The 21,016-nt window shown below is 34.5% G+C and overlaps 1 protein-coding gene across 1 annotated transcript in view; it reads left to right on the top strand.

The window, feature by feature from the left end:
* Positions 1 to 857: 857 nt before the first annotated feature.
* Positions 858 to 21,016, top strand: part of LOC145664155 (myrosinase 1-like) — an 80,871-nt gene continuing 60,712 nt past the window's right edge. Inside the window, exon 1 of the mRNA XM_081730557.1 lies at positions 858 to 1,134. Within this exon, the coding sequence (XP_081586683.1) occupies positions 984 to 1,134 (151 nt within the window). The 5' untranslated portion in view covers positions 858 to 983. The remainder of the gene's footprint in view (positions 1,135 to 21,016) is intronic.

Here is a 21,016-nt window from a genome sequence, read left to right as displayed (position 1 = left end):
CATATCCTACATATGTACTATCATTAGATATGTACTAATTATACTGTAGCACATATATTTACATTACACTGAGAAAAATCCCTTCTCCGGACAGCGGTATATTGTACAAATATACGGAATCCTCTTGCTTACTACAGAAATCAGTACGGAGCATACGTTATCCGTATGCTACATAGGCATTGCCCTTAGGTGTTACATCATGCCGTTGCAGGATGTCGGACATCTATCAGTTTTCCGTATATCACATGCATATATGGTACTTATGTTACCTTCGTCAGCTATTTGTTATAAAGTACGGGACAGAAATAGACGACCTAAAATGCCATTAAAACTAATGAAGATTTTGGCCGTTTATTTTTGTCCCGTACCTTATACGTCCATTTGTATGTGAAATCCTGACCGCCTACATTGTTTCATACGGAAAGTAGGTATAGATTGAACACTTATACAGAAAGTATTATAAAACATGCGTTTTCAGTGATACGTCTGTTGCACGTTAAGTCGAAAAACTACAGGAATTACTCATGTAACCTACGTTTTTAAGTGCGCCACCTACAATTTTTTTTTCTCACTGTACGTACCAGAATATTGAAATATATGATTTACCCTTGTATTATTACTATTAACTTTATACTTTACCTGTGAGTTTGAAAAATAAAATCATGAACACTAATGTCAGGTTACGTCACCTGTCACACGCTTTAGAACTTCACGAGCAAAGAAAACTGCGACCTTGATTAAAGAAGAGATGCTTCACGCTTCTTTCTTTTAAACAAATGTGTCAACAAAATGACGATTGATGTTACTTAACTTCCGTTGTGTGAAATTCATTGTTATATCCACTCACACACAAAGATCACTTTGAAATATGACTTAGTGTTAAATGTGCTACTTGCTAGTCGAATGTGATAGATCATTACAATTCAAGAACAGTATTGAAAATTGTGTGTTTAACAAAGTGGCTTAAGCATCAATAAGGTAGTATGTGGTTATCGATTTTCTTGTATTTCTGTGCATCTCACGTGTACTTTTGTGCAAATGAGGACAATTTTTACTTCGACACTTTTCCTGATGGATTTATGTTTGGTGCTGCAACGGCGTCCTATCAGGTAGAAGGTGCTTGGAACGAGGATGGTACGTACTATTTTCCATATGTATAAAATAATAATTCTTAAAACTAATCAGAGGTGGCTCTATAGGGAAGTCACATCCATAAAAAAATATTTTATCACTAATTAAGCCTATAGAAGAATTAGTACATCAACTTTCTTTCTTTAGTCCAGCGCATCTCAACTGGTGTTTCGCGTAGTTCCATACGGTGTGTTGCAAAATTTCAGAATGAAGCACTTAATATTGTCACAGGCTGTACCAGATAACGTCTTCATCGACAGTAATAATGCTCAATACTACATTCCATAGAGTCACTATTCTATAGAAACTTATAAACTTACACCACTATAATTTATATTATTATTAATAATAATAAATCAAACAAGCGGGTTATGACGTAGAGGGCATTCAGTATGTGTCATCAGTCAAAAAATATTGTTAACCACTCTTTTAGACTGTAGTTATAAAAATTTAAATGTTTACCGATATAACTTCCCCAAAGAAAAGCCACTGCAACTAACCCAGATTTCTCTCCATTAATCCATTAAGCTGCCTACATAAATGATTAGCGATCTAGTATAATAATCGTATAGTCCTCATTATAGGTTTTTAGAAGTTTCTCTTCATCACCACCAAGCTGATTGCGGGATGTCATCTTCAAAATATAAGCTATAGCAGCCTATTTTCCTTGCAAAAACGAAAAAGAGAGCAAGCAAAGAAAGAAACCAAACATTGTCTATCTATCATGATTAATACTTCATGTTAGATTTATTTAGAAATAAGTGAAACATCTAGTGTTTGAGGTGCATGAGGTGCTACACTTTGAGTGAGATATGTGCTCAGCACATTGAATCATCTGCTATTTTATCTCATTTTGCTAACATTTATTCTCAGTAACTTTTGACTTGTCTCAGGTTGTATGGCCAGCACCAAAATACATGTTCTCAATCGGAATTTTGAGTTATATATGAGCACTTATATATGAAATACTTTTACAAACAAATCGCGTGAAAAAAAGTGTAGCGCCAGGTGAACTTTGTGGTGGACAAACACCGTGTGCGTGGGTTTTCTCAGGGTTCTTCCGTTTCCTCCCACTTTCTTCATTGCCTAGCTTACGTAAACAAAAACAATTCACCTTTCTTATCTATTGTAAATGGTTATCGCTAGTGCTTTTGGTGTGCGTAGATCGGGTAGTATTCCGAGTCAGGATATTCGTAGAAGGCTATAGATAATAAAAGCAGGAGTAGTAGTTGGGGTAAAGTGTTTCAATGCTAGAGCGTTCACCTCTGGTGCTAGGGATGGGCACGAGTCGAGTCGAGACAGAATTTTCCTGAGAAAATTCGAGTCGAGACACAGCTCTTCCAATAGAAAAATATACGTTTTTCGAGTCGAGACACCACTTTTACAGCACATTTTCGAGACGAGACAGCCTCAAATCTTGTCTCGTGCGCATCCCTATCTGGTGCGAGTGATGTATTTTCTCTCAATCTGTCTAAAAGACATATTCGATCGCAAGGCCTTAGTTTTGTAGTGGATTTGGTGGATGTGGTGAAATTGTCATGTATACCAATTTCAATCAGCCGACGCCATTAGACTGAGTTTGAGTTTAATATCTCTATATAAGACGTGGACCTACAGCATACTGGGATCCAAACTACATGAACTCCCACCTGAAATCGAACCCGATACCATTTTCGATAAATAAGTTTATTATGAGACTTATCCAATGTGTAACTTTCTTTTTACTATGCCTGTACTAAATACAAATAATTAATCACATTATAAAACAAACCGCGGTGATTTTAGCAGACATTTGTCCGCAGACAAAACGAAATTTCCCAGGGTTGCCAGTATATATTTTAAACGTATACTATCAAAACCAATCACGGTACTTCTACTGCAATGTCAATGACGATTCACGTCTTTAACTTATTATGCACATAATATGCTAACATGTATAATATCTAATTTAATTTTCATATATATAGCGATTAATTTTTCAGAAAATAACAGCAAAATATTGCCTTCATAAAAGGTAAAAATCGACCAGTGCCAACTTTAAAATTAATAACCTCATAATTTTATATTCATCTACAGGGTCCCCACTTACAGTTTATCACCATATAAAAGTGGGATATGTATATCTCTATAAAATATGTACGAGGAAAGAACACTAATTTTTCCGATAAAAATGAGCAAAATACTCCCTCAAATTAAGCTGAAATTCGACCAGTGCCAACTTTAAAATTAATAACCTCATAATTTTATATTCATCTACAGGGTCCCCACTTACAGTTTATCACCATATAAAAGTGGGATATGTATATCTCTATAAAATATGTACGAGGAAAGAACACTAATTTTTCCGATAAAAATGAGCAAAATATTCCCTCAAATTAAGCTGAAATTCGACCAGTGCCAACTTTAAAATTAATAACCTCATAATTTTATATTCATCTACAGGGTCCCCACTTACAGCTTATCACCATATAAAAGTGGGATATGTATATCTCTATAAAATATATACCAGGAAAGAACACTAATTTTTCCGATAAAAATGAGCAAAATATTCCCTCAAATTAAGCTGAAATTCGACCAGTGCCAACTTTAAAATTAATAACCTCATAATTTTATATTCATCTACAGGGTCCCCACTTACAGTTTATCACCATATAAAAGTGGGATATGTATATCTCTATAAAATATATACCAGGAAAGAACACTAATTTTTCCGATAAAAATGAGCAAAATATTCCCTCAAATTAAGCTGAAATTCGACCAGTGCCAACTTTAAAATTAATAACCTCATAATTTTATATTCATCTACAGGGTCCCCACTTACAGTTTATCACCATATAAAAGTGGGATATGTATATCTCTATAAAATATGTACGAGGAAAGAACACTAATTTTTCCGATAAAAATGAGCAAAATATTCCCTCAAATTAAGCTGAAATTCGACCAGTGCCAACTTTAAAATTAATAACCTCATAATTTTATATTCATCTACAGGGTCCCCACTTACAGTTTATCACCATATAAAAGTGGGATATGTATATCTCTATAAAATATATACCAGGAAAGAACACTAATTTTTCCGATAAAAATGAGCAAAATATTCCCTCAAATTAAGCTGAAATTCGACCAGTGCCAACTTTAAAATTAATAACCTCATAATTTTATATTCATCTACAGGGTCCCCACTTACAGTTTATCACCATATTAAAGTGGGATATGTATATCTCTAAAAAATATGTACGAGGAAAGAACACTAATTTTTCCGATAAAAATGAGCAAAATATTCCCTCAAATTAAGCTGAAATTCGACCAGTGCCAACTTTAAAATTAATAACCTCATAAATTTATATTCATCTAAAGGGTCCCCACTTACAGTTTATCACCATATAAAAGTGGGATATGTATATCTCTATAAAATATGTACGAGGAAAGAACACTAATTTTTCCGATAAAAATGAGCAAAATATTCCCTCAAATTAAGCTGAAATTCGACCAGTGCCAACTTTAAAATTAATAACCTCATAATTTTATATTCATCTACAGGGTCCCCACTTACAGTTTATCACCATATAAAAGTGGGATATGTATATCTCTATAAAATATGTACGAGGAAAGAACACTAATTTTTCCGATAAAAATGAGCAAAATATTCCCTCAAATTAAGCTGAAATTCGACCAGTGCCAACTTTAAAATTAATAACCTCATAATTTTATATTCATCTACAGGGTCCCCACTTACAGTTTATCACCATATAAAAGTGGGATATGTATATCTCTATAAAATATGTACGAGGAAAGAACACTAACTTTTCCGATAAAAATGAGCCAAATATTCCCTCAAATTAAGCTGAAATTCGACCAGTGACAACTTTAAAATTAATAACCTCATAATTTTATATTCATCTACAGGGTCCCCACTTACAGTTTATCACCATATAAAAGTGGGATATGTATATCTCTATAAAATATGTACGAGGAAAGAACACTAATTTTTCCGATAAAAATGAGCAAAATATTCCCTCAAATTAAGCTGAAATTCGACCAGTGCCAACTTTAAAATTAATAACCTCATAATTTTATATTCATCTACAGGGTCCCCACTTACAGTTTATCACCATATAAAAGTGGGATATGTATATCTCTATAAAATATGTACGAGGAAAGAACACTAATTTTTCCGATAAAAATGAAAAAAATATTCCCTCAAACTAAACTGAAATTCGACCAGTGCCAACTTTAAAATTAATAACCTCATAATTTTATATTCATCTACAGGGTCCCCACTTACAGTTTATCACCATATAAAAGTGGGATATGTATATCTCTATAAAATATGTACGAGGAAAGAACACTAATTTTTCCGATAAAAATGAGCAAAATATTCCCTCAAATTAAGCTGAAATTCGACCAGTGCCAACTTTAAAATTAATAACCTCATAATTTTATATTCATCTACAGGGTCCCCACTTACAGTTTATCACCATATAAAAGTGGGATATGTATATCTTTATAAAATATGTACGAGGAAAGAACACTAATTTTTCCGATAAAAATGAGCAAAATATTCCCTCAAATTAAGCTGAAATTCGACCAGTGCCAACTTTAAAATTAATAACCTCATAATTTTATATTCATCTACTGGGTCCCCACTTACAGTTTATCACCATACAAAAGTGGGATATGTATATCTCTATAAAATATGTAGGGGAAAGAACACTAATTTTTCCTATAAAAATTAGAAAAATATTCCCTCAAACTAAACTGAAATTCGACCAGTGCCAACTTTAAAATTAATAACCTCATAATTTTATATTCATCTACAGGGTCCCCACTTACAGTTTATCACCATATAAAAGTGGGATATGTATATCTCTATAAAATATGTACGAGGAAAGAACACTAATTTTTCCGATAAAAATGAGCAAAATATTCCCTCAAATTAAGCTGAAATTCGACCAGTGCCAACTTTAAAATTAATAACCTCATAATCTTATATTCATCTACAGGGTCCCCACTTACAGTTTATCACCATATATAAGTGGGATATGTATATCTCTATAAAATATGTACGAGGAAAGAACACTAATTTTTCCGATAAAAATGAGCAAAATATTCCCTCAAATTAAGCTGAAATTCGACCAGTGCCAACTTTAAAATTAATAACCTCATAATTTTATATTCATCTACAGGGTCCCCCTTACAGTTTATCACCATATAAAAGTGGGATATGTATATCTCTATAAAATATGTACGAGGAAAGAACACTAATTTTTCCTATAAAAATTAGAAAAATATTCCCTCAAACTAAACTGAAATTCGACCAGTGCCAACTTTAAAATTAATAACCTCATAATTTTATATTCATCTACAGGGTCCCCACTTACAGTTTATCACCATATAAAAGTGGGATATGTATATCTCTATAAAATATGTACGAGGAAAGAACACTAATTTTTCCGATAAAAATGAGCAAAATATTCCTTCAAATTAAGCTGAAATTCGACCAGTGCCAACTTTAAAATTAATAACCTCATAATTTTATATTCATCTACTGGGTCCCCACTTACAGTTTATTACCATATAAAAGTGGGATATGTATATCTCTATAAAATATGTACGAGGAAAGAACACTAATTTTTCCGATAAAAATGAGCAAAATATTCCCTCAAATTAAGCTGAAATTCGACCAGTGCCAACTTTAAAATTAATTAACTAATAATTTTATATTCATCTACAGGGTCCCCACTTACAGTTTATCACCATATAAAAGTGGGATATATATATATATTTACAATATATGTACGAGGAAAATACACCAATTTTTCGCATAAAGATGAGCAAAATATTCCCTCCAATAAAGCTGAAAAACGAGCAGTGCCAACTTTAAAATTAATTAACTAATAATTTTATATTCATCTACTGGGTCCCCACTTACAGTTTATCACCATATAAAAGTGGGATATATATATATCTATAAAATATGTACGAGGAAAATACACTAATTTTTCACATAAAGATGAGCAAAATATTCCTTCCAATAAAGCTGAAAAACGAGCAGTGCCAACTTTAAAATTAATTAACTAATAATTTTATATTCATCTACAGGGTCCCCACTTACAGTTTATCACCATATAAAAGTGGGATATATATATATCTATAAAATATGTACGAGGAAAATACACTATTTTTTCGGATAAAGATGAGCAAAATATTCCCTGAGATAAAGCTGAAAAACGAACAGTGCCAACTTTAAAATTAACTAACTAATAATTTTATATTCATGTAAAGGGTCTCCACTTACAGTTTATCACCATATAAAAGTGGGATATGTATATCTCTATAAAATATGTACGAGGAAAATACACTAATTTTTCGGATAAAGATGAGCAAAATATTCCCTCAAATAAAGCTGAAAAACGAGCAGTGCCAACTTTAAAATTAATTAACTAATAATTTTATATTTATCTACAGGGTCCCCACTTACAGTTTATCACCATATAAAAGTGGGATATGTATATCTCTATAAAATATGTACGAGGAAAGAACACTAATTTTTCCGATAAAAATGAGCAAAATATTCCCTCAAATTAAGCTGAAATTCGACCAGTGCCAACTTTAAAATTAATAACCTCATAATTTTATATTCATCTACAGGGTCCCCACTTACAGCTTATCACCATATAAAAGTGGGATATGTATATCTCTATAAAATATATACCAGGAAAGAACACTAATTTTTCCGATAAAAATGAGCAAAATATTCCCTCAAATTAAGCTGAAATTCGACCAGTGCCAACTTTAAAATTAATAACCTCATAATTTTATATTCATCTACAGGGTCCCCACTTACAGTTTATCACCATATAAAAGTGGGATATGTATATCTCTATAAAATATATACCAGGAAAGAACACTAATTTTTCCGATAAAAATGAGCAAAATATTCCCTCAAATTAAGCTGAAATTCGACCAGTGCCAACTTTAAAATTAATAACCTCATAATTTTATATTCATCTACAGGGTCCCCACTTACAGTTTATCACCATATAAAAGTGGGATATGTATATCTCTATAAAATATGTACGAGGAAAGAACACTAATTTTTCCGATAAAAATGAGCAAAATATTCCCTCAAATTAAGCTGAAATTCGACCAGTGCCAACTTTAAAATTAATAACCTCATAATTTTATATTCATCTACAGGGTCCCCACTTACAGTTTATCACCATATAAAAGTGGGATATGTATATCTCTATAAAATATATACCAGGAAAGAACACTAATTTTTCCGATAAAAATGAGCAAAATATTCCCTCAAATTAAGCTGAAATTCGACCAGTGCCAACTTTAAAATTAATAACCTCATAATTTTATATTCATCTACAGGGTCCCCACTTACAGTTTATCACCATATTAAAGTGGGATATGTATATCTCTAAAAAATATGTACGAGGAAAGAACACTAATTTTTCCGATAAAAATGAGCAAAATATTCCCTCAAATTAAGCTGAAATTCGACCAGTGCCAACTTTAAAATTAATAACCTCATAAATTTATATTCATCTAAAGGGTCCCCACTTACAGTTTATCACCATATAAAAGTGGGATATGTATATCTCTATAAAATATGTACGAGGAAAGAACACTAATTTTTCCGATAAAAATGAGCAAAATATTCCCTCAAATTAAGCTGAAATTCGACCAGTGCCAACTTTAAAATTAATAACCTCATAATTTTATATTCATCTACAGGGTCCCCCTTACAGTTTATCACCATATAAAAGTGGGATATGTATATCTCTATAAAATATGTACGAGGAAAGAACACTAATTTTTCCTATAAAAATTAGAAAAATATTCCCTCAAACTAAACTGAAATTCGACCAGTGCCAACTTTAAAATTAATAACCTCATAATTTTATATTCATCTACAGGGTCCCCACTTACAGTTTATCACCATATAAAAGTGGGATATGTATATCTCTATAAAATATGTACGAGGAAAGAACACTAATTTTTCCGATAAAAATGAGCAAAATATTCCTTCAAATTAAGCTGAAATTCGACCAGTGCCAACTTTAAAATTAATAACCTCATAATTTTATATTCATCTACTGGGTCCCCACTTACAGTTTATTACCATATAAAAGTGGGATATGTATATCTCTATAAAATATGTACGAGGAAAGAACACTAATTTTTCCGATAAAAATGAGCAAAATATTCCCTCAAATTAAGCTGAAATTCGACCAGTGCCAACTTTAAAATTAATTAACTAATAATTTTATATTCATCTACAGGGTCCCCACTTACAGTTTATCACCATATAAAAGTGGGATATATATATATATTTACAATATATGTACGAGGAAAATACACCAATTTTTCGCATAAAGATGAGCAAAATATTCCCTCCAATAAAGCTGAAAAACGAGCAGTGCCAACTTTAAAATTAATTAACTAATAATTTTATATTCATCTACTGGGTCCCCACTTACAGTTTATCACCATATAAAAGTGGGATATATATATATCTATAAAATATGTACGAGGAAAATACACTAATTTTTCACATAAAGATGAGCAAAATATTCCTTCCAATAAAGCTGAAAAACGAGCAGTGCCAACTTTAAAATTAATTAACTAATAATTTTATATTCATCTACAGGGTCCCCACTTACAGTTTATCACCATATAAAAGTGGGATATATATATATCTATAAAATATGTACGAGGAAAATACACTATTTTTTCGGATAAAGATGAGCAAAATATTCCCTGAGATAAAGCTGAAAAACGAACAGTGCCAACTTTAAAATTAACTAACTAATAATTTTATATTCATGTAAAGGGTCTCCACTTACAGTTTATCACCATATAAAAGTGGGATATGTATATCTCTATAAAATATGTACGAGGAAAATACACTAATTTTTCGGATAAAGATGAGCAAAATATTCCCTCAAATAAAGCTGAAAAACGAGCAGTGCCTACTTTAAAATTAATTAACTAATAATTTTATATTTATCTAAAGGGTCCCCACTTACAGTTTATCACTATATGAAAGTGGCCTGTTTTTATCCCTATGAAATATGTACGAGGTAAGAACACTAATTTTTCGGATAACGATGAGCAAAATATTCCCTCAAATAAAGCTGAAAAACGAGCAGTGCCAACTTTAAAATTAATTAACTAATAATTTTATATTTATCTAAAGGGTCCCCACTTACAGTTTATCACTATATGAAAGTGGCCTGTTTTTATCCCTATGAAATATGTACGAGGTAAGAACACTAATTTTTCGGATAACGATGAGCAAAATATTCCCTCAAATGAAGTTGAAAAACGTAGAGTGCCAAGTTCAAAAGTCATAGATTATTATTATTATTATTATTATTATTATTATTATTATTATTATTATTATTATTATTATTATTATTATTATTGTAGTGACCAACAATTTTGTTCTCCTGGAAAATGCTATTCATATCAGAACAAAATATCTAAACTCAAAATATTCACAGAGGTCCTCCGTGGCTATGAGGTTAGCGTACGCGTCTTTGGCTTGTAGCTCCCGAGTTTGAGTCCCGGCGGATGCTCATGTGATTCGTATTCTGCGTTATTCGGTAGGTCAACGTCTCACATACCCTCGCTGCTGAACGGGGCGTTAAACACAAAATCAACTCAAACGGTTCACAGATTCAGATTACGAAACTTTAAAAGGTGAAGATTATGTTCCGGCCAACTTCACATCACGTTTACTGGAACGTTTGGAATATTAATAACATTCGTTATTTATTTAGCAGTAACGTTCATGTTTGGACAGTTTTCTGCAGGAACGTAACTGGAACTATTTTTGTAGTCAGATTTGGATATTTTAAGATTATATCCGGTCCGACTCCACGTCAAAATGGCCGGTACATTTGCAACGTTAATAACGGCGTTATACATTTAGGTGCAACTCTTATGTTCGGGCAGTTTTCAGCTGGAGCGATTGACGTAGTCAGATTATGAAATTTTTAAATTTTAGAATTATGTCCCGGCCAACTTGACGTCAAGTTGGACGGAAGATTTGAAACGTTAATAACGACGTTATTTATCTAGCAGCAGGGGTGTAGCCACGGAGGGCCCATCTGGGTCAGGCCCCCCAAATGATTTCCTGCCCCCCGAAACGAAAACTTTGTAACTTCATCGTAAGATTGCCTCGCTTCAGTCATTCAGAAAAAACAAAGTTTACATATAATTAATAATTAACGGTAAAATTGTATGGAAAAGTACTATTTTACCATACCGATCGAAAAATTGTACGGTATATATCTTCCCTATACCGATTGGAGAATGGTATGGTATACTTTTTTCTTGTGACAGCAGATTACACAATTCAATGCGATTTATATTTGGCAGTTTGAAGACAAACGTTTTAACAAGGTACTATAAATATAAAGGTAAAGAAGAAAGTTCTGTCACTTTTTCATCAACCACTTTTTCATGCCACTTGGACGTACCTGGAAGATCAAAATTGTCCCCATCAGCATAGAACACCTTCTTCCAAATTTCTGGAAGGACATGGATTCCATCTCCGTATAACTTGGTGGGCCGTGTAGCAAAGGAGATGCCAAGTGCTTTTATTGCTCTTCTACTAGGTTTTTGGACTGGCGAGATTCTCCTATGAATGGAACAGGTGATAATCGGACGCTGCAATGTCCGGGGAATATGGTAGATACAATAGTGTTACCCATCCAAGGCGTAGAATGGTGACCCGGGTCATCCTAGCCACGTGAGTCCTAGCGTTGTCATGTAATAGGAGGACATTTTTGCGATTTAGAAGTGCTGACTTCAGAGTTTTTAGTTTTTTCTCAAACAGGGCTCAACTGCTGACAGTACACAGACGCATTGATGCTCTGACCAGCTGGTAGCAGTTCTCGATGCACGATGCCGCGAGCAGTCCACCAAACACACAGGAGAATCTTCTGGTGCAGTGCTAGTTTTGGCTGTTTTGGAAACTGCTCATAAGATGCTAACCAACGATGGAGGGAACCTAGAGCTTCATAGAGGACCCACTTCTTCTCGCATTCAACACCCTGTCCAGAAATAGCTCCTCCCTCAGACGAAACAGCAAAGCAACACAGGTGTCTGCTCGCGTTGTCTTCTGGCCCGGAGTCAAATCATGTCAGACCCATCGACCCAACGTGTAGTGCATCCCAAGTTGATGGGTGCTGCCGAATTTTTTCTCCACTCATACTGAATTGTGACCCCAGTTCCTCACATGTCTGGCCACTGTTCACCTCAATTGCTGCATGAAGATCTTCATGTGTACCTGTATTGGTCGTCCTGGACGTGGTGCGTCTTGGAGTGTTTCGTCATGGTCCTTAAACTTCTTAAACCAGCGCTGCACTTTCCTCGTAGTCCCGATACCTTCAGCAAAGGCCTGGCATAACTTCTGCCCCGTAGCAGCGCTGTTTGACCCCAGTAAGAAGTTGTACAGCACAAACGCTCTTATGACGTGGTGTGGAGGTATCCTGTTCACTCTGTCCTTACGCAGGTTTACGGTATAACTGAACTGCCAGAATCAGGTAGTACGTTGTATATACCTACACCAACAACTGACCTTCGCCATATTTTCATTCGCATTCATCTCACGGTGAGAGGGGCCAAGTGAATACTGACCTCCACAGAAAGCGACAGAACTTTCTTGGTTACCTTTATACTACCATAAAACAATGGTACTAAAATAATTAGTAAGAACGTTATATGTTTTATATATTGTAGCTACTGTTTTAAAAAGCATTTTATATCAGATGGAAAATTTGGTAAAAAACTTTCTTTTTTAGTTTTCAGTTAGGATTTCATTCGCTCTTTTTAATGCAACTTGGTGTAAAACAAGAAGTGAGATACACCTGTTAATATAATAATTGTTTTTTTTTAGTCACGAATAATAAATAAATATTTTTGTCTGGAAGTCTTAAAGAAATTAAGAGAAATTACAAAGAAAATCAGTCTTATTTATAAAGGTAACCAAGGTGTTTTTTTTTTTTTTTTGAGAACTGTTCCATTGGCCCTCACAGAGTGAGTTGAATGCGACAGAAGATAAGGGGAAGACCAGTTGTTGGTGTGGGTATATCCAATACACTACCTGGTTGTGGCAGTTCAGTTACACCGTGAAATTGCGTAAGGATGAGTGAACATGGGACCTCCACAGAGCGTCATAAGGACGTGTATGCTGTACGAGTTCAAACTGGGATCAAACGCCATGCAGCGGGGCGGAAGATATACCAGGCCTTTGGCGAGGGTTTCGTGACTACGTCGACAGTGCAGCGGTGGTTTAACTAGTTTAAGGATGGTGACGAAACACTCGAAGACGCACCGCGTGCCGGAAGACCAACACATGTGCAAAATGAAGATCTTCAGACACCAATTGAAGCGAACAATGGCCAGACATGTGAGGAATTGCTACTACAATTCAGTATGAGTGGAGAAAAAATTCGGCAGCAAGTCTATCAACTTGGGAAACACTAGAAGTTTTGTCGATGGGTCTGACATGATTTAACTCCGGGCCAGAAAGCAACGCGAGCAGACACCTGTGTTTCTTTGCTGTTTCGTCTGTGGAAGGAGCTATTTGTGGACAAGGTTTGACATGTGATAAGAAGTGGGTCCTGTACGAACCTCCACGGCCCCGTCATCATTAGTTAGCACCCCATGAACAGTTTCCAAAACAGCCGAAACTAGCACTGTCCTCCTGTCGCACTGTCCTGACCGCACCAGAAGGTTCTCCTGTGTGTTTAGTGAGCTGCTCGCGGCATCGTGCATCAGGAACTGCTACCAGCTGGTCAGAGCATCAATGCACCTGTGTTCTGTCAGCAGTTGAGCCGTGTTTAAGAAAAACTCAAAACTCTGGAGCCAGCACTTCTGAATCGCAAAAGGATCCTTCTGTTACAGGACAACGCTAAGCTTCACGTAGCTAGGATGACCCGTGACACCATTCTACGCTTTGGATGGGAAACAGTATTGCATTCGCCATACTTCACAGACATTGTAACGTCCGTTTATTACCTGTTCCATTCTTTGGACTAGAGATGGTACCGAGACCGAGACGGACTTTTATATACCGAGACGAGACCGAGACGGACTTTTACATACCGAGACGAGATCGAGACCGAGACAAACCTCTATAAATCGAGACGAGACCGAGACGAGACCTTGGTCAGTCTCGGTCTCGTCTCGAATATTGATAGTTATTTTGCCTTTACTCAAAATTTGTTTCTTTGCTGTATGAGATAATATGGGAACGGTTGACTGATGTACAGTGGCGTATTTAGGGGGTAGGTATCGGGCTCAAGCCCCTCCCGAAATAAATTTGTTATCATTTTTTCGCATTGCACGTACGACACAAATGTTTGTTACCCGTTCCTCAAACCTCTCCCGAAACAAAATCCACTGCAGTTGTATATAATCTCTCTCTCTCTGTATATATATATACAGGCGCGGATCCAGGATATGAACAAGGGAGGGGCTAAACCATACTTTGCCTCTTTATCCAGTGTAAAGCAGGATTGAAGCTCATTGTATTCAGTGTATACCTGAGCCTTAAGGGGGGATATAGCCCCTATAGCCCTTCCCTTTTATCCACGCGTATATATAAACAAGTAGTGTTACCAACGCAAAATAAAGTTGTATTTACTCAAATTGCACTATGTAAGGTATTACCTATTTCTAATTTAGATATTAAATAAAAAGTTAATACCACATACATTATTCAGTATAATGAAGGACAATACAGTATCATTAACATCAACATTTTGGAGACCTCTTATAACTCTAATAGCATAGACGGTGCAATGCTCATGATTTGTATCTTAGCGTCAAACACTATGATTATTATAATGTATTTCGAATGAATGAAGGAACAAAGTTACAAGAAATGAAAAATTTATCTTTTTCTAAAGACTTTACTTCGAAATCGTGCTGACATATCACTTCTCATCATGTAGATGCTTCCAAAAGACTTAAGGGATCATGATGTCATTTACAACAATTGTTATTTCAAACCGTTTCAGAGATACCAAACACTTGGATAGTGATTGTTATACTGCTTAAAATAATGTATTTGTGTTGCTTCTATAACATTACAACAATATTTTTGGTGGTTTTAATTACAAGTCGCAGATCCATTATTTTAAGCAGTGTTGCCAACTTAAATAAATTGCTAAATATTATTCTAAATAACTGCAAACAATGTAACTATGTAACTAAGATGCAAAATATTTTAATAACTCGTAATTTGTTTTATGGTGAAGAATGTTTTCAAAAGATGACGTTTTTCATAGTATTTGGACTATTTATAATGTTAATGTCGAAGTTTTCGTTCCAGCAATACATGTAAATGCAAATTCTAACTGAAGTTAAATGTAACAACTTTTCAGTAATATTGGTTGTTCCTTCTAAGCCCTAGGTTTGGTCTACACTTTACATTAAAACCGTGCTTAATTAAAAGTTCTAAATACACCCTAGTTACATTTCACTTGTTTTCGTTTACCACCGATCACCTCAAACTCGATCCATACCATATAGCTATGTGCAATAAAGGACTTACAGTTAGTAATACATATTGTGTTGATTTTTGGTTTGTTTTGTTTCAGTTTAACGTCCCATGATTATGCTAGGGCGTCTAAAGGAGACGTGGAGCTAATGATAATAATGGAATCCGAACCACTTCGGTCGTTCAACTGTACCCACGCCGGAAATCGAATTCGGGACCACCGAACCGAAGTCAGGCGTGCTAGCAGCTAGACCAAATGGAGGTCCTCACATTGTGTTGATTTAAATCATTGAGTCAGTGTTGCCATATTCGAAGATCAAAAAGTAGCGTGTATGTGCTCCAAAAGTAGCGGATTTGAACTATCAGAGGTAAACTAAACCAAGTCATAATTCGTAATTTTACAAGAGAAGCGAAAAACCAGTTCCTTAAGTAAGACCTATAGGACTGTTTTCAAACTATACTAAGTAGTTACAAAGTAATAGGATGCTTTTTGACTTACATTGTTCACCACTAGAAAGAACATAGTTTATTAATAACGTGTTCTTAACTCAATTTCGACCAAAAAATGACTTAGCATAGTCTATCTCTAAAGTTCATGTATACGTATACATAACTTTTACTAGGTACGGTAGCGTGGAAACAGATCCAAAATTTAACGAAACTCGTGCAGCGAGAAAAAAATAATAATAATACAAAAGAAAACTAGGAAGTTAAGAATCACTTGTTTTGCCGGGACAGAGAAAATAGATACATATAGCTCGAATTACCTATATACCTACATAATATGTATGTCCATGTTTCGCAAGTAATTTTCATGCAATATAAAATTTCAGCGTAATGAACGCATGATTAGTTTTCTCGAATAAAGATCACATGCACCGCTGAGAACTCAGGAGTAAGCTTAATCTATGTTATGGCACTGGATATATCCTTATATAATACATTACGACCTTATAAACTTGTATAAGAAACAAAATGTACTTAAAGTGAGACGAGAACTATACGAAACATAAGACTTTGAATCTAACTTGTTTGGTGATCCAACTCGAGACCACAGATAGCAAAGATAAGTGCCGTAGCTCCCACCATAAGGTTAAGGAAGTGCCTGTTTTAAAGTGTCAACTAAACACTGAGATGTGAAACGGTAATAAAGCATTTGATCAATTTGAAACAAAATATATGGTAGTAACAATTTACTCTATCTGTTAAGATAATGAACGTTATATTCTGATTTTAAAATGGCAATCAAAGCAGAATGTTTTTGATAATAACTGAGAAATTGTAAAATTTCAATTTCGGTGCTATTAAATACAATCGTGCTGTTATGTGTTGCGTTATCCGTTAGGAGGTATCGAACAATTCTGATTGAGAGGAAGGAAATAAACTACTGTATAGTACTGGAGTTCATTTAATAGAGGTTAATTGTATAGGTAGTACTGAGACTATTTGAGACGAAGTCTATTGCTGAAAGTGAAATATGAGTTACTATTAGGGTTTTGTCCCAAGTATGTTATACCCACTGATGATTGAACCTGGAACACACACATCGAAAGCATTAGCGCTAGCAAATTAGCTACGAAGAGGTACTTCATACCATAATTCTAAGCCAAGAATGAAGGCAAAAAGCAAGAAGCGGAAACAACAGACTGTACGATAATAATACTTTCACAATTTTAATTGATACTATTTATTTCGAGACTTTCGAGACGAGACCCGAGACGAGACCAAGACTTGGCCTTTGAGACCGAGACCGAGATCGAGACAAGCATCTGTTGACCGAGACGAGACCGAGACGGCGATTTTTGACTCGAGACTAGATCGAGACCGAGATCGCTACTTATCAACCGAGACGAGACTGAGACTTACACAGTCTCGTCTCGTCTCGTCTCGATACCATACCTACTATGGACAGTCACCCTACAGGACGCCAGTTCAAATCCCTAGTAGAGGTGCAAAATGCACTTGATATCTTCGCTTCATGGTCCACCAAATTCTACCGCGATGGGATCCATGGCCTCCCAGAACGTTCGCAGAAGATCATCGATGCTGATGGGGACTATTTTTGATCTTTTAGGTTTGTCTTAGCCCTTTGGTCACATATCGATGTTCGAAGGTGGTGGGTGAGAAAGCGATATAACTTCCTTGGTTATGTTTATAGATAGGTTCTGTGTACAAGGGCTTAAATTGAAATAGTTATGCACAAAGGTATAATGTTTGTTCTTGGTTAAACATGATAAAAACTGTCTGGAATATAATTTATGGAGAAAAAGCAAAAATAAATAAATAAATAAAACAATAATAATAATAATAATAATAATAATAATAATAATAATAATAATAATAATAATAATAATAATAATAATAATAAGAAGAAGAAGAAGAAGAAGAAGAAGAAAAAGATAAAAAGCAGTGTTTTTATTTTTCCGGAAGGAAACCTAAATTTTCCGGTTTTTTTCAGGCCTCAAAAATACTGACTGCAACACGTTCTTTTTGCACATTGTAGCTAGCTCCCTTCAAGAACGACGGGCATTTCCTACATAAACCTGCTGGTTACACCCCTGCCTAGCAGTAATGTAAAATTTCGAGCAGTTTTCAGCAGGAACGTAGCAGGAACGATTCACATAGTCAGATTGTGAAATTTTGAAAGTGTCCCGACCAATTTGACGCTTATAGTATTTGCTGCTTTCAAACCAGGCCTGTAGCCAGTATGCGTTATAAGGGGAAGGGTGAAGAAATGAAGACTGAGGGGGTAATGACAAAGACATCAAAGAACAGCATAAAATTGTAAATTTATATATTATTTACAGAATCTGAGTTTATTTGTAAATTATCGCAAGTGTAATTTTGGTTTCATTTTTGGAAGCGTAATACAAGCTCTTTGCGAGATACTTTGTTTCATATTAATATTGAAAATGGAAGTATTTATTTTTATTACATTACAACAAAATTATATTAAATCAATTTTAGGTTATATCAATTCATAATAGAAATATATGTTTTATTCAACCTTTGCACTAAATTTTCTACCCTCCAAAATAAGCGGGACACTGCAGTTTATTAATATTCACAACTAACATTATGGACTATGATACTGTTGTTTTGAAGTGCACCTAGTATCATTGGATGCTTGTCATGATAGCAATAAAAGGTTACTCTTTGAAAGTCTTGAAATTGATAAAGACAATGAAAGATATTTGGGACATCTAGCGAGAAACATGATTTTACACAGAAATGAGTAGAATTCGTAAAGTTGAATTTAATTTTGTAAATATAATCGGAAGAATTTAATTGGTTTTGAGTCAGTTTGAAAATTCTCTTCAGCGTCACTTTTAGAGGGGAAGAAATGTAATTTATGTGGGGGCAGTATCCCCTCTAGCCCCTCCTTGGCTACGGGTCTGTTTCAAACAATCCGAGACTCAAGAACATTTCGAGAGTATCGAACACTTAGAGCGTCTGAAACATTTCCATAGTATCGAACAATTCAAGTGTATTGAATTTTTCGAGAATCTCGAACACTTCAAATGTATTGAAAATTTCGAAAGTCTCGAACACTTAGAGTGTCTCAAATATTTCCAGTATCTAACACTTTAAGTGTCTCGAATATGTAGAATCCTGAACATTTCAAGTGTATTGAAAATTTCGCGAGTCTCGAACGCTTGAGTGTCTAAAACATTTATATAGTATCAAATACTTCAAGTATCTCGAACATTTCGAGTCTCGAACACTTCAAGTGTCTCCAACTGTAATGCGCCGCTATTGTATTGTTACACCTCAGCGCATTACATAGTATTTGTACAAGGGAAATTTTGACACTAGTCTGTATCCTCAGATACTAAAATTAAAATATACATGAAATTTAAATTTTTCAAATCGTTATTGGATAAAGAAACTGATATAAATTATATAGTAAAGAAGATATTTTGTGAGTTAGTTAATATGGATTATAGTAAAATGTGTCGTTAAAATATGTGTGCCTCGAATTAAACGTCAAAGCTCTACCAATTGTAGTTTATACTTTTATATTTTGTGTAAAATTAATATATCAGATAACATAATGAGCAGTCTTATGAAACCGTGTCTAATAGATTATTGTATGATGCCTATATGTATATGAATTGAGATGAAGATTCTAATTTCTATTATTAAAACAGCTTTTTACGAATTACAATGGCATAAAGATGGTTTTTAATAATAGTGAAATATGGAAAATGAATATATAGTAGATATAAATAGTATAATAATATGTGATGATAATAATATGTGTATGCTAATTATAATGTATAAATTGATGAACAGGCTGTTAAAAGAAAGTTCGGAATTGACCTTCAATTAAACTATTATATAACTACTAATATGTTGTTTATTGAATATTGAAAGCAACATATTTGTTTTTGAAACATCAAATTCATGTCACGGTGCTAGAAAAATTTGTAGCAAAGGGAAATTACTTGTTGTCTTCTCACGGTCAATTCGCAGCAGGAATCCGTGGTAGCAGATCCATCTGTTTCATTGTGTCTTTGCCGACTTTTATCTCGTCATTTCCTTCTGGCATGTACTTGCCGCTTATATCTGCTTAGATGTAGGCGAAGTTCGTCAACCTTTTGATGAGTCAGTGGAAGAATTGTGCGTGAAAGAGCATGTTCATTGGATAAAATGAATGAATTTCAAAACATAATAGAATAGATGAGAATGTCCTCTTCGCTGCCGATTTGAAATAACATTTCCCTCCAACTGTCATCAGTGCTCTTGAATCAGGAAACCCAGGTAGATGTAAGTAGTCGGCGGGAGAAGGGTGGAATAAGAATCTATCTATTCAATGTAATCTCTTGAAAACTACAGCTGTTCATTCCTCTTTATGTGAACTGTATACATTGATGTCTATGACGTCTATTCAAATTCATTTTCTACATTTGGACATTTGGTTGATAGATTTATGGAACTATACATTTCTCTTTTTCCTTGTTTAAGTTCTCTTTCGGTGAAGTTGAAGAAAATTTATTCCACCTGACCGAGTGATTCATGTAGTAAAATGCTAGCTGCTAATCACTTTTGACCACGCCCCACTACACTCAGTTTCTTTGGCGGTCAGTTTTTCCATATTTACATCACCAAGCTGTGGGAAGGAGTTGTTTTCTTTCTTCCTTTATTTTGCTACTTGAGGATGGAACAACATGAGTGTTTGGTTAATTTCCAACACATTAAATATTACCTATATCTATTTTTATTTCATGAATGAGAGAAAAGATGAATAAACACTTCTGCACATGAAAGAACAGTTTTAAATGAAACTTTAATATTCCTTCAATATACTATACTGACTGATAACCAAGCCCGAAATCAGAGAGGGGCTAG

Source organism: Thermobia domestica, chromosome 11, assembly GCF_964235325.1.
Source record: "Thermobia domestica chromosome 11, izTheDome1.hap1.1, whole genome shotgun sequence".
Classification (NCBI taxonomy): Eukaryota; Metazoa; Arthropoda; class Insecta; order Zygentoma; family Lepismatidae; genus Thermobia; species Thermobia domestica.
The sequence above is the reverse complement of the archived record's forward strand: the minus strand, read 5'-3'. Positions and strand labels throughout refer to the sequence as shown.